This window comes from Vipera ursinii (genome assembly GCF_947247035.1).
Source record: "Vipera ursinii genome assembly, chromosome: 2".
Classification (NCBI taxonomy): domain Eukaryota; kingdom Metazoa; phylum Chordata; class Lepidosauria; order Squamata; family Viperidae; genus Vipera; species Vipera ursinii.
Window position 1 is genome coordinate 62682608 of NC_139513.1, and position 15307 is coordinate 62697914.

At 35.9% G+C, this 15307-nt stretch overlaps 1 protein-coding gene across 1 annotated transcript in view; it reads right to left on the reverse strand.

The window, feature by feature from the left end:
* The window catches only part of PPARG (peroxisome proliferator activated receptor gamma), a gene marked incomplete at both ends in the record, with an annotated part of 33516 nt that extends 18696 nt beyond the window's left edge, over window positions 1–14820 (reverse strand). Inside the window, 3 exons of the mRNA XM_083351412.1 lie at window positions 10829–10967; window positions 12176–12345; window positions 14601–14820. Of these exons, the coding sequence (XP_083207538.1) occupies window positions 10829–10967; window positions 12176–12345; window positions 14601–14820 (529 nt within the window). The remainder of the gene's footprint in view (window positions 1–10828; window positions 10968–12175; window positions 12346–14600) is intronic.
* Window positions 14821–15307: the final 487 nt, after the last annotated feature.

Here is a 15307-nt window from a genome sequence, read left to right on the forward strand (position 1 = left end):
AATGTAGTGTTACATAAGAAGCATCATTTTCTGACAGTCCAATATAGCTCTATGCTATAAGACAGAACGCACTTCCAGTATAGTTTCCAATGTAACCTGCTATAAAGCAGAGTTAAAATATTCTATCTTATGTCAAATTTCTTCACCCATTATCAGAGAGAGAGAGAGAAAAAAGAAAACTAGCATATCCATAGAGAGTAGAAGTGTATAGCGTGAATTTAATTACTTTCCCTTTCCCTCTCTACTATTCCTTGCAATGGAAATCATGAAAAATTGCTTGTGTTTGCTTTGGATTCTAACTGCAATATAATGTTTCCTCTCAGTGGAAAAGCAGTGCTCTATATTACCATCACTAGTGACCAATCGTTGTTAAATCACCTCCTTTCTTGTCTTTGAGAAAAATGGCTCTCCATGCATCTGAGTACAATCCATGTTGTATAAAGACTCTAAATTGGAATAAGGAGAATACCTCCTAAACTGATCTTTTTCTACTGGGGGAATAGCTTTAGACATTCTCAGGATGCTGCTTTTGTTGTTAGTTGTGAAGTCGTGTCCGACCCATCGCGACCCTATGGACAACGTTCCTCCAGGCCTTCCTGTCCTCTTCCATCTTCTGGAGTCCATTTAAGCTCACGCCTACTGCTTCAGTGACTCCATCCAGCCACCTCATTCTCTGTCGTCCCCTTCTTCTCTTGCCCTCCATCTTTCCCAGCATTAGGCTCTTCTCCAGTGAGTCCTTCCTTCTCATTAGGTGGCCAAAGTATTTGAGTTTTAGCTTCAGGATCTGGCCTTCTAAAGAAGGATGCTGCTTAATGTGGGCTAAAAAATCCTAAAATTTACCTATTAGGCTATTTTTCTTTTCTATGCTGAAGGCATAAATAATTTGAAGAATTTCACTGATTTCAAAAGAACGTTTCTAGATTAAAGCCAGAAATAAACATATTGACACGTAATATTAGGACCTAAAAGTTATCTGTATGTCTGTTTTGTGTTCACATGCCTCTTTTGTCTATCCCTGTGTAATATGCTGCAATCAGTTTTTCTGTATAGAACTCAAATTATTCTACCATAGAAAAGATAAAAGTGATTCGGTTTCAGCAGAATATTTTACTTCATTCCTTCTACTAGCTGGCTCAGGAATTCTAGGAGTTGAAGTCCACGAGTCATAAAAGAGCCAAGGTTGCCTACCCCTGTACTAGCTGAATGTTAAAAGCATGAAAGAAGGAAAGTTCAAAATTTTCAATGCACCAAATAAGTGTACTAAATTGTATGTTTGAGGAATAAATGATTTTATGTGGTTGTAGTGATTATGGTGCTGGCCTAGAAACCAGCAGATGATGAGCGCTATGCATCTCTTGGCCATGAAAGGTGGCTGGGCAATTTTAGGCCACTCTCTCAACTCAACCCAATTCACAACATTCTTGTGAGGAACACACGAGGCAGGAAAATTAGGTATGTTTGCTGCCTTGATAAAAAGGCAGGATAAAAATACAGATATAATAAAAAAATAAAGATATAAAAAGGCAGGATAAAAATCTAACAAGTTCTTCCAAGAAGGCATGAATCAAAGCTTCCATGGTGATCCATTGTGTAGGCAATCCACACAGATAAACAGTCCTTTACTTAGGATGGTTCATTTAATGATGATCTAAAGTTACATCAGCTTTGGAAAAAGTGACTTAAGACCTATATATGAGCTTATGACTGTTAGACCATTTCCCCCCCCCCCATTCCCTCGCAATGATGTGACTGCAATTCTGGCACGTGACATTTGCATTTACAGCTGGTTATAGTGTACTGTGGTCACACAATCATGATTTGTGGTCTTCTTTTTTTGCTGATTTCTGGCAAAAAAATATGGCCATTGGGGAAGCTGGATTCGCTTAACAACCACATGATTTCCCACTGACATTTGCCTAATGCCCATCATAAAAATTGTTGTAAAACTGTGTCTGACTTGACTTACAGCCAAATGACATCACAGAAATTTTGGGCCCAATTGTGGTCATAAGGTGAGAACTATAAGTACATTTTGTAATGAAAACAATTCTAACAACATTCATGTATTTAGAAAGTGGGGCAAAGGACCCAAGTTGCCCATGTTTAAAAATGAATGTAGTAGAGTGGAGATAATCCAATTGAAAGATGTTGGTGGTAATATAGAGTGAAATGGATTATTCTCTGCAAGATCAAAGACTCTCTGCTTCCTATGGATTATTTATAATCCTCATTTGTACAGCATGTTTCCAAGGATGCCAAGCTTTATAGCCCTTAACATGTATCACTGTCATATTTACTTACAATAAACTCAAGCAAAGCACACAGTACCTTTAACAATCTGAGAATTTCTAGATTAGCGCTGTAAACCATAAATTCTGCACTTCAACAAAAGCTAAACCTCTAAAACGTGATTTTTCTTCTGTATATATAGGCAGCAAGTATATACATCGGAAAAGGAATTGCCTAAAATAACTGATGGAACTTTGCAACAATCCAAACTCTAGATTTTTTACTTTCAACAGGTAAAGTAAGATTGTTGTGTAGGAGAAGCTTAAGGAGTTTGGTGGTCCAGTGCAATACAAAGTATGAAGCTCACTCACAGCCCTAGTTAATATTACAGATGGTTTCTTGCTAAAGCAGATAAAAATTATGCATCCAAAATAGAATATCCACAGCACCTGAACTAAATATATATCTGGAAGAATTGTACTGGATCATTACTGAGTAAAATCCTGTTCAACAGAATACTTAATTGGCCAATATAACCTTTGGGCAATAAAAAGCTGCATTTACTAATGGTTAGAACATTTTCCTCAAACATCCAGTCAATCCTTTCTACTCAGTGGCTAAGTAGGCCTATGGGTGTTGTTGCCTCATCCAAAATTCCAACAATCTGAGGAGAACACAAGAATGGAACAATAAAGGAAGGTCCTGAAGTAGTTGAATTATGGGTTATTTGCTTTTGCACCCTTGCTCACCCATACTACAGTCTATTTCAGCCTGCTGCTTTGCTTTGGGGACCCCTTACTTTGCAAAATCCAAAACAGATACAATTCCTTAAGCAAATGCTGCTGTGTGGATATTTGTACGCGTCTGCCTAAATGCATAAATAACAGCAGATTGGATCTGATATTGAACATAGCAATAGCATTAGCACTTATATACTGCTTCATAGTGTTTCACAGCCCTCTCTAAGCAGTTTACATGGTCTACACTTTCTCTAAAATGCATGTAAAAATCTTTATTTTTGTCAGTAAACTGTAATCTCAGTCTTATGCAATTTTAGAAGGTCCTTGAACTGTTTTACTGGGAGGTAGTCTGATCTTTAAGCTCTGATATATATCTTTTGCTAAATAAATCTGTTTGTGAGAACTATTTCTCACATTGATAAAAGCACTGGGAGTTATCAGCACAGGAAATGCCTACTGTCCCATCTTCACAAGACTTATTTCTTTTCTACATCAACAAAACAGGAGAAACAGACAAGACTCTTGCTGTTGAATTGTTAATATATACTACAGGCATCTTATCAAAAGTGTTATAACTTTCCAATAAATTCTAATACAAATATTATTAATTATTGCTCTTGGAATTTTGTTCCTTGAATTAATTCTTTCTAGTCAAGGCTGGATTTCACTCAATTTCACTCCAAGTGCCTTTAGCCATCTTGGTTGAAAATAAATTGGAAATCAAATCCAATATTTCTGAAGAAAACAAGATTATGCAAAGCTATGCTAACTTAATTCATAGAATTATTAAGGATGGATCCTTTATCATTCATGGTATGGAATCTGATATCTCAAAAAGTTCAGGTCACTGGATTCAGTTGTATATTAGAGCCCTATGTCTTTCTATTCTGTCTTAAGGAATCCCATACATTTCACTATTCTTCCATAATAGATAATATATACTGTTCAGAATGGGCTTAACTAACAAAGTATGTGTGTCCATATGAGGTTCTATAAAAATATTTTCACAGCAATATTTTTTCCTTTAAAATAACATCAGATTTGAGAAAATACTTCTCATAACAATTTATTTGTTGGTAATAAAAAACAAGTTAAGAGTTTCTTCTGGCGTCAGGAAACTAAATTTTATACTGAGAAAATAAAAACCACAGAAAAGATATTTTCCCAGTAATGTTTGCAATTCTTTAGTTTTTTTAATTACATAAGACTCTGTTATGACATTCTATTCCTGTTTTCGTTTGGCTTTGCCAGTAGGGAGAGAACAGAACCTTCACTAGAATTCATTCTCTCAAGAATTATAACATTAAATATTTTCTCATAAATTTACAGCATGAACTTAAATGGTCTTTAAATTGTCCCATATCATACATTCATCTCCTAAATCTATCAACCTCATTCTTTCAAACTGTGTTAGGGCCAAACCGTATGTTATACTCAAATATATTCTTTTAAAAGTCAGTGGGGACTCCTTTAAGGAAATAGAAGAATAAATGTGCAGCCCAGAAGAACTAGGCAAGATTTTATAACTGAGGAAGATTGACCACTGAATATGTCAAAAACATGAGCAAGAAGGAAGTAGAAATAGGGTGTTGTTGTTTTTTACTGATTTTTTTGCTCATTAAAAATTGCAAGTATAAAATGTAATCTGGAAAAGAAAGGAAATATACATCTTCAGTCTTTTGTGGCAATTTACGACCACGCTATTTTTTGCTTTGTTTTATTTTGTTGTTCTGTTTTGTTGGCATCCTCTTCTCTCTCTACTGAGTAGAATCATTTAATGAGTGTCCTAATATCACAATGCTTTGGGGTAAATGAGACCTGGCTTTGTTGGACTGCCAATGAGGATACATGAAACAACATTAACCTCCCTTAGCAGAAATACTTCTCTACACTGTCAACGCTTCCAGCAGAAGAGGTTGGTTATGGACCCTGTCTGCTATGCAATTCTGGCAGGCGGGGTCAGGGAAAAGAGCTTTTTCCTCTGTGGCTCTGACCTGTGGAACACTCTACCACTGAAAATGAGAACTGCTCCCACTCTTTAGGGCTCTCAGAAGGGTATTAAAACTTGATTTTGCCAGTTGGCTTGGGATCACAAGGGAGGCACTCAAATTGATTGATGGAATCATTCCCATCCTGTCTGTCCCCTTGGTTCTGGTTTTCTGCATAGTTTTAAAATTTTAATGTGCATAGTTTTAAAACTTTTAATTCCTTTTCTGTTTATCCTTTTATGTTCTATTAGCCACCAGAATTGTCCTACTGGAGGATAGGCGGCATATAAGTTTAATAAAAATATAAATAAGTAGCAGCAAATAAACTACTTCATGAAAAGTACTCTCATAACAAGGTCAAATTCAGATAGTTCAAACATGGACCACATAATGTTGAGACTACTTGCCAAAGAACGCTATATCAAGTACTTCTAGCTTAGAGCCATTGTAATCATATTGCAAAGACTTTTTCTCCTCTCCTGGATAATCAGGGGACACCAGAGGGCTTTTCTGATGCCACCAATTAATATAAAGCCATTAGATGTTCTTTCTTTCCTCAGACTAGATGAAATGGCGTTAGTGTGCAACTTTCTTCCTCTGAGAATGGCACTAACTGTAAGCCCATGAAACTATAGGATTTAAATTGGGGGTGGAAAGCTAAGCCAAGTATTTATTTATTTATTTAATTTTATTAGATTTATATACCGCCCTTTCCCGAAGGACTCAGCTCCAATTGAAGCAGAAATGCTGTGAAGATCATTTAACTGCATTTCTTCTGGAGCTGTAGGATGAGTGGTTTTCCAATGGCAAGGATTCCAGTCTTGACCTGCATTCTGACACTATGGATTTCAATATTCCTTCCCACAATGAAGATCCCATCTGCCCTTTCCCCTGCACAATAGTAGTCATTTGTACTGTACTGCAGCCGCGCGGGTTGTGATGTAACACCTCTCCTCCGCGAGCTGCATTGGCTTCCGGTTGCCCTCCAGGTGAGATTCAAGGTGCTGGTGATGACCTATAAAGCCCTAAATGGCTTGGGTCCGGGATATCTGAGGGAACACCTGCTGCCGGCATCAAGCTCCCTTCATCCTGTGCATTCCAACAGGGAGGGTCTTCTCAGGGTACCGCTGGTAAAAGATTGCTGGCGGACAATACCCAGGGGGAGGGCCTTCTCTGTGGGTGCGCCGGCCCTTTGGAACCAGCTGCCTATAGAGCTTAGGACTGCCCCTGACCTTCGCTCATTCCGCCGGGACCTGAAGACCTGGCTCTTCGAGCTTTCTGGCCTGGACTGAGAGTATTAACTGGGGTTTTAATTGTATTTTAATTGTAATTGGGTTTTTAGTTCAAGGTTAGTGTAATCATTTTAATTGTTTTTAATTTTTGTAATTTTTTGTATTGTTTTTAAAAAACCTTGTGAACCGCCCTGAGTCCTACGGGAGAAGGGCGGTATATAAGTCTAATAAAATAAATAAATAAATTCTGCACTCTTTCAGTGGCCAGATAGAGGTATTGGCCAACTATCCAGGTTATTCATGAAGTCACACAAAAATGCAAATAAGCCTATGGAAGATGGGGCTGATGGTTGTGTATTCATCTCTTTATCAGTCAATTCCTTGGAAGAAAAAAAAATCTTATTCGGCCAAAAGCTAGGCACTTCATTAATAATTATGCATAAAAAAAGGCTTCCGGTTTGCCATCGCGACCGCCACGGATGCTGGAAAGTGAGCTCTGTCTTCTGTGTTTGGTTTCGCTCTGCTGGGGGACCCTGGAAAGGGTTGAAAGTCACCCTGTAGGGGCGACAAGCAAGGAAGGGACCCGCACTTGATTGTGGGAGGGTGGCAGCCCTTCCGCTTGATCCAGGGCAGCCCTCCAAACCGGCGGAGCAAAGACCGGCCATAGCAATATGGCTCATCACTAGGCTGTAGACAGCCGAAGTCAAACTTACCACCAGGCACTTCTAAAGCAACGCGGATGAAACTGGGTGAGATCTGATCTTCTGTATAAGATCCTAAGTATTTTTCTTCCTGTAAAAGCTGCCCAAAGTATCTTTCTCCCTGTGAGAAGAGAGGGAAGGGAATTTCTATCCCACCCTCTAAGAATAGCAGCGACTGACTACCCAGGGGAGTTAAAGCACTAAAAGAATAACTTTAATCTAATTGGATTTATATGTTTCTGAAACTTGGGGACCAAAAGTTTTCTTATTTTCACTGAAGACTTTTATTTTTATCTATAAAAAAGAAATACAATTGGAAAAAAGGACTATAAAAATTTTGGACTTAAAAAACCTTAAGCAGCAACTGTGACATCTTGTGGTGAAGCTTGGTATTACAACTTGTTATTGTCTAAAGGAGACTTGGCTTGAAGCCCAGATTACAGATAAGACTCTTTTAACTTTGATAAACACCACCTGTGAGATGTTCAGCTATAATGAGAACTTCTGGGTGGCATGGCTGGCCTCCTTGAACTATGAATGTAAACCTTTATTGATTTTTAGAGCTGTGTGTGGGGAATTGCCTTCCTACTTTTTTATTTGAGGAATATTGGTCATTATTTGAGATGATGAAATATCTTGGATTATAAAATTTTACTTGACAAACAACTTTTACTATAAAGACTACCTACAAACATTGAAATAGAGGTCCCATATCCAGCTATAAAATTATTTTCATCGTCTGATTTCAAAGTCCTCAACTTAACACACCATTAAGAGAAGATGAATGAAGACCAGGAAAAGATTCTTTTCATGTTGAAAGCAATACATGAAACCATCCTTTCAGCTTGTGACGAAATAAGATGTTACAGAAAAGAACAAGATGTCAGCTTAGATATACAAACCCAAATTCCGACTACAACTAAAGAACTAACAACGCAGAAGATAACAGAAGAAGTGGAACAATCAAATACTATGACAGAGGACTCAATTGACCAACAAATACAGTCAATGGAGTATCCAGAAAAGGGACTAACAACACTGAAAATGGAAAAGACTTTCTATATAAATCAGAAGAAATTTGAGGAGCAAGAAGAGGAACAGACTGAATGGAAAATAAACATACCAGGACAATTATGGGGATTTGGAATAATAGGGAGATGATTTAAGGAATACAAATGGGCTAGCCCTTCCAAAAAAATGGAAACTAAATGGTCTCTCTTATCCCCAAAATATGTATATAATAATAGAGGGAGATCTATTTGATGATTTAAAAGCGTTGACATGGAAGGCTAGTTGGCAAAGAAAGAAAGCCAGAATAAGGCTGAAGAAAATTGGGGTTTTGATTTATTAGAGGGGATTTCATATTACTAATAAGAGGGTCAAAGGGAGAAGTTGAGATAAGGGAAATTTTGGTCATCAAATTTAAAACATTTGGAAATTAGTTGAAAATAAGGATGCTATTTGTTTAATACTTAAAAATTAGACCCAAAAGAAAAAAATATTATGAATATGTTTGATTTATTGATTAACTCAGATAATATATATAATGGGCTTTGATTTATTAAAGGGGACACTGTATTATTAATTAGATAATGTAAGGTGGGGGGAAATAGATAACTTTTAGGAAATAGAACAAGATTATATCCAAATAGATAAGATGTGTATTTTGAATATTAGATTCTGTTATGAATTGAGATAAAGGAAACTTTGGTTATCTAAAACCTGGAAATTATAAATATCAAATGTTAAATTTGAATATTGATGGGATACTAAAAATTGGGAAAAACCAATAACAGGACATTGATTGAATGTAAAGATTGAATGTAAAAGTAATTAAGGTATATATAAGCTAAAAATTTATTGGTAAATGTAATAATGATGTTTTTATTTAGTTGATATAATAAGAACTGTATTAGCTTAAATATGAGATAGTAGATATTAAGGGAAAAAGAGAGGAAATATTTGAGGTAGTTTGAGATTTGTACAAAAGATTTTTGTATGTTACTGAACTATTGATTAACCCAGTCACCACGTTGCTTTTTAAATACATAAATGTAAAACTAGAAAATTAATAAAAATATTATTAAAAAAATAATTATGCATAAAAAAGGTAAAAGGAAAAATCTTTTCATCTCACCATAGTTAAAATGGATTAATATTTATCCAGCCTTAACATACAAGTGAAATAAGTTTCAAGAAGGAAGGAAGGAAGGAAGGAAGGAAGGAAGGAAGGAAGGAAGGAGAGAAAGAAAGAAAGAAAGAAAGAAAGAAAGAAAGAAAGAAAGAAAGAAAGAGAAAGAAAGAAAGAAAGAAAGAAAGAAAGAAAGAAAGAAAGAAAGAAAGAAAGAAAGAAAGAAAGAAAGAAAAAGAGCACACCTGATTTTGGAAGTGTTAATGTTATTGCACTTGAATGATGTAATTAGTATACGATGCAAAACAACAGATGAGTCAAAAACAAAAAGGGCTTTCAGATACACAGGGAGAAAAACCTATGGTTATATAATCTCAACTGTAAACAACCAAATGAAACAAGGCTAATAACATAATAAGATGTAGCAATGGAAGAGGAACTAATAGGGGCAGGGAAGTAAAATAAGCAATCCAAAGCTTTTCAAGCCAAATATTTACTGAATAACCTACATAAGCCAAATATTCGCTGTTTGAAAAAACCTACATAAGGCCTATGCCTCAAGAGAATATTTATATTTTATTGTGAACTTTCTTATTTTCCAAAAAGTATAGGAAGAATGAAGTGCTAGAATATAAGCTCCCAACAATCAAGAAATACATTACCATACTGGACGATATTGTCATGGAATTTTATTTTGTATCCAGATGGATATAAAATAAGTTCGTATGTTATCAATCACTTCATATGTTACCGATAGTATCATATTCTACATATTACAATGACACTTGAACAATGTTTCTCAATCTTGGCAAATTTAAGACGTGTGGACTTCCAGAATTCCCCAGCCAGCCATTGGAGTTGAAATCCACATATCTTAAAGATAGCAAGGTTGAGAAACACCGCACTAGAAGGGTATGATTTCTTTCTAAAGTATGGCTAGGATACCAAAAGGCATAGTGTAGTAAAGGAGAACAGAAAATAATTTATGGAAAACTAAGTGACAGTTAATGGGAATACAAAGATAGATAACTATTGTGTGCAACAGACACAACAACCAAAGTGCCAACTAACATCTTGCTAATAAATGCAGATCTCTTCAAGCTGTTCTGCTGGGTGAATATGCTTCTTCATTCCTGCCAAATCATTTTGCTTGAGCTATCATATAAACCAGCACTCCCTCGATATGCTCCTTTGTCAGGACTGGAAGAGCCTTTGCGCACATAGAGAAGCCCCGAGATCTTAACAAAATATTTTGCGTGAGTAGGAAGGATTGCCACAGTTTGTAGCCACTGGCATTATTAAACATCTTTGTATCGGTACTGAACTGGTACTGCATCTAAGTGCCAAAGGACTATACGCTTAGATCTTCCAATACATTCTCAGTATTTTCAGGCTGGTATTCCATTTTAGGTTTTTTTTTTAATCTGGTTGAATTTGGGGTTGGCAAGACAGTATATACAGGCAAAGGATCCATCGATCATTATATTTAAAAATATATTTTTAATCACTCTTTTAGCATTTCATGAAACGTCTATGTTCCTATGTGATATAATGGAAGTGAGATTAGTGAAACATTTGAAATTTCACAAATTTTCAAGCAACTGTTAAAGAGTATTTATGTGTGCAGGTTGCAGAGGATGTCACATTCCATATAGAGAGCTGCTGAACCCTGTTATAAACTCTGTACATTCAAAATGCACAGAGCCTCATGACTGCAGAAGAGGGGAAAGTTTACATAGACAACAGATGCAAATCATCCCCTTGATACACCATTACCAATTAACTAATCAGAAATTCAAATGCTTACCATTATGCGACATTCCGACTGCAAGGCACTTTTGGAATCGGCAATATTGACATTTATTCCTACTTTTTTTATGAATGCGGCAGTTGAGGTCACATCGATCATATATTAATTTTAAACGGATTGTTCTGCGAAAGAAACCCTTCAATAAAATAAAGGAATACAGAAAATATTAGCCAAAAGGAATTTCCCACTATATCATATTTAATTTGAAAGCCAACCATGTATTTTTGGCCAGAAATATTTTTATTTTATTGTGGATTTGATCAGAATCTGTAGTGTTTTTTGAAATTTGATTTCCCAGTACTCATTCAGAGCAGATCAATATGGTGTGTATGTGTGTTTTAAATATTAACATTAAAGGTACTCTTTTTAATTCCAGTGTAATTTACTTTATGGTAAGTTCATTGTAGTTTAGTTAAGATAATCTACAAGAGCTAAGTATACTAAATAGAGAACTTGTGTGTGCACATGCATGGAATAATTTTCTAGCTTCTTATTTATAATTCTGCAAAACATTTTAAATACTCATGTAATAAATTGTATTAAATTATAGTTTCTGGGAAAGTGATATGTTTAATAGAGAAGGCTTTTTAATAAATTTATTTATTTAATAAATACATTTTAATAAATAAATTAATAAATATCACAAAATGTTAAGACTGAACATGCTTTAGGCTCTACAATGACATATATCAAAGGGTTGTATTTATCTCACAGCTTGGAGTACATGAGAAACACATTTTACTTTCTTACTTCCTGTTTGAAATATATTTGTCTAATTAGAATATTACACTTCAGCTTTTTTCTGCCCTTTAGTATACCCTGAAGCAACAAGTACAATTACCAATTTAGCTTTTTTCTAACAACAGAAAGTTAGCTTGTAAAATATACTTTTAGAAAAGTATGTCCCCTTACTTCATGTGCCCATTAGTTAAAACAGACAAGGAATTTTTAGTTGAAACTAACTCAGATGATGTTTTAGGCTCTATTAATACAAAACAATCAGAAGCAGCATGTTCTAACATGTCTTAGAAAAGAAATAAACTGAATTTGTTGAATTAGAATTCTTATCTTTGATTATTGATATAATGGTGAGGGCTGATAGCAGAGGGAGGATTCAACTGGTTGGCACCAGTTCAGTAGAAGCAGTAGCTAATTTTTTGTTGAGTTTGGCGAACTGGCTGAATCCCACTACTGGAGGGCGCCCACTGAAGCCCTAGCCCTTTTTTGCAATGCCCAGAACGGCCCACCAAAAGTGTGTGAACGCCGCTTCCAGAAATCCCTGACAGTATTTTAAAGTAATAAAAATATTTTTTAAAAGAATCATGCATTATTATAACTACCTACCTTGCAACCTTCGCATGCATGCACTCCATAATGAAACCCAGAAGCTTTGTCCCCACACACTCTGCATTCAATAGCCATGAGAGAACTAGAGGCTTCTTCATGAGGTTTACTGTACATCTGAAGTTTTTCTGAGAAATATGGTGGAGACGGAGGTTCCACTTTAATTGCATCTACATAAGAGGAAGATTTCAAAAGAAGGATTAACCAAACCCCTGATTATTACCTATTATCTCTAATATTCATTACCAATCTGAATGTTTTCAAGATTCAGATATTTAAAAATATATATAAGATAGATCTACATAGTTACTGACATCAGCAACGGGGAATCTGAATTATTAACTAACCTTGTTGGATAGATATCTCAGGTATGAACTCCCAAAAGACTTTAAACAATTCACTGACCAGACTATGGCCTATAAATGAGATTTAACCTCCACCCCAACTCCCAACCTTCCTTTTCTTTTCCCCAAATGCATTCTGAGTCCATTTTATATTTCTTCATGTATATATGCAGAACCATTTTTTATGCCATTCTAGTGGAAGAAGCTGAAATAAAATATTGGTGGCCGCCAATTATATTACCTTTCTACAGCATAATTTGAAATCCTATTCAAAACATAGTTTTAATTGTAGTAAACACAATATTTTCATTTTAAAAGAACTATTAATACTGAAAAGGCCAGTCTCCAGGGGAAGGGGCTACAAGTTAAGATTTGCCCACATATGTTGCTGATACTTCTCAGGCTAGTTCCTTATACTAAACTAAAGCATGGGAATAATATCCTTTAGAATTTCTGTACACTATGAATATACATAGTATATTTCATAGTATATACTATATACTATGAAAGTAAGAATAGGACTTTTCAAAATGAATAATTACATCTGTATAACTGGCACAAGACTTCTATATAAAGTGCTATGAAATAATTGTCTAGCATGATAAACATATTGGTGTCAATTAAGCATCTTATATGTGCCTCAGTTCATAAAATCAAGTGTGGGCTTTCAAAAGGAGCATGCCATTAACTGTTGATTTGGGATACTATTTAAAAATCCTATGGCAAATTCTAAGCCATTATCCCTCCAAAGTCATATTAAAGATTAAGCAGCATCTAATACTTTGGAACAGGAAGACTAGATGTTAACGTGCTCTACTAAATTATTCTTCTCTAAAAGTTGTGCTGATTGAAAAAAAACCCTACAGTTCTTCAACCATGAAGTAGAAAGCAATCCTGCTTCATGTATTACACAGATTTGTTACACAAGCTTTGCTTTAGTGCACACTAATTCCAAGAATAAAAAGTATTGGTTGTATTCTTTATATTTTTATTGCACTACTAATTTTGAAATTAGTGAGACCTAAAAAATAAATTAAAAAGAATTATAAATCTACTGCTGCTTCATAGTGTACCTTTCAACAGGCCAGTACTACATTAGTTTCCTCTGAATTCTATACTGTCAGATCTATGTCAGATCTTTTATATTTCATCTTTTCTCTTGCCAGAATTGAAACCACTTCAGAGATTTAGAGAGGGCCTGCTGATGATAAGCATTTGAAATATGTGGATGACAAGCTTTGTGGCAGCACCCACTGTTTGGAACAATTGCCCCATCAGAGATAAACATGGCCATTACCTTGTTAAAGGTAAAGGTTCCCCCGCACATGCGTGCTAGTCGTTTCTGACTCTAGGGGCCGGTGCTCATCTCCATTTGAAAGCCAAAGAGCTAGCGTTTGTCCAAGGACGTCTCTGTGGTCATGTGGCCGGCATGAATAGATGCCAAAGGCGCACAGAACGCTGTTACCTTCCCACGTAGTGGTCCCTATTTTTCTACTTGCATTTTTACATGCTTTTGAACTGCTAGGTTGGCAGAAGCTGGGACGAGTAACAGGCACTCACTCTGCTACGCGGCACTCGGGATTCGACCCGCCAAACTGCCGATCTTCTGATCGACAACCTCAGCGTCCTAACCCACTGAGCCACCGCGTCTCTTGTTAGCCTTTCCCAAAACAACTAAATGGGGTGAAGTTTCAGGAGGCTACAGCACCAGTTGATTAAAGGATGGTGGCTACCATAGGTATAAAGATTTGTACTCTTGATTGTCTTTGATTTTTATATTTGTGTCCCATCCACAGTATTTCGATTGGGGTGGGATATGAATATTATAAATCAATCTTAGTTAAAATTACCAACTTATGAACTACTATTTACTTATTGGTTTGTTTGTTAAATGTATTTTCTGCCTATTTTGCCAAGGGGCTACTCTGGGCAGCTCTGGGCAGTTTGGGGATTCTTTTTTTTTAACTAACAGATTTCACAACCTGAAAACCTCTAATTTATAAGCTGTGGTGTTTGATACCAACTAAAGCTGAACACTCTTCCAATAATTACAATGATCAAATCATAAAAAGCTTACATACTTTGACAATCTTGAAATTTCACATCGTATTTATAGTCAAGCGCTATCTGGTCAGTTCTTGCAAGAGGGAGGTCCTCATAATGTGGAGAAGAAAGGCTGGAAAAATCAACGGTGCTGAAGGGCTTTATGTCAAATGCATGGGAGTGTTCATCCATTGTAGAAAGATCAACTGGGCTAATACCGAAGTTCATGGGCCAAAACGGCATTTCGGTATCAACCATTGTAAAGCCTGAAATTAAAAAGAAAGAGGGAAAAAAGTGAGACTCAGTATTTATAAAATAAAAAGTTACGTCACTACAATTACATTTACATCCTGGAAAAATAATGAACAGAGCCACAAATACTCAGAAGTCCTGGTGTGACACAGTTCTGTAAAGATTTTTAAAAGCAACACTTATCAACAGACTATGAATGTTTGCAAAACTTCTGTTTTTTAGTGGGTTTTTTTAATTAATATCAGGAGTGGTATGTTGGACTTTTTCCCCCTGGGGGAAGGGAATCCAATAAATTTAGGGAGGGAATAAATAATCAACAAATGTATAATCTACCAGGAAGTTTATTATCATTAGTATGACAAAATTAATTTTGGTGGGAATTGTGTGGGAGAGCTTCCTGTAGATTACACTCAACGTGGATATTATTTAATTGCTTATTTGAAAGTCATACTTTATAAGCTGAAAAATCAGCCCCTAAAACAAGGTGCAGTTA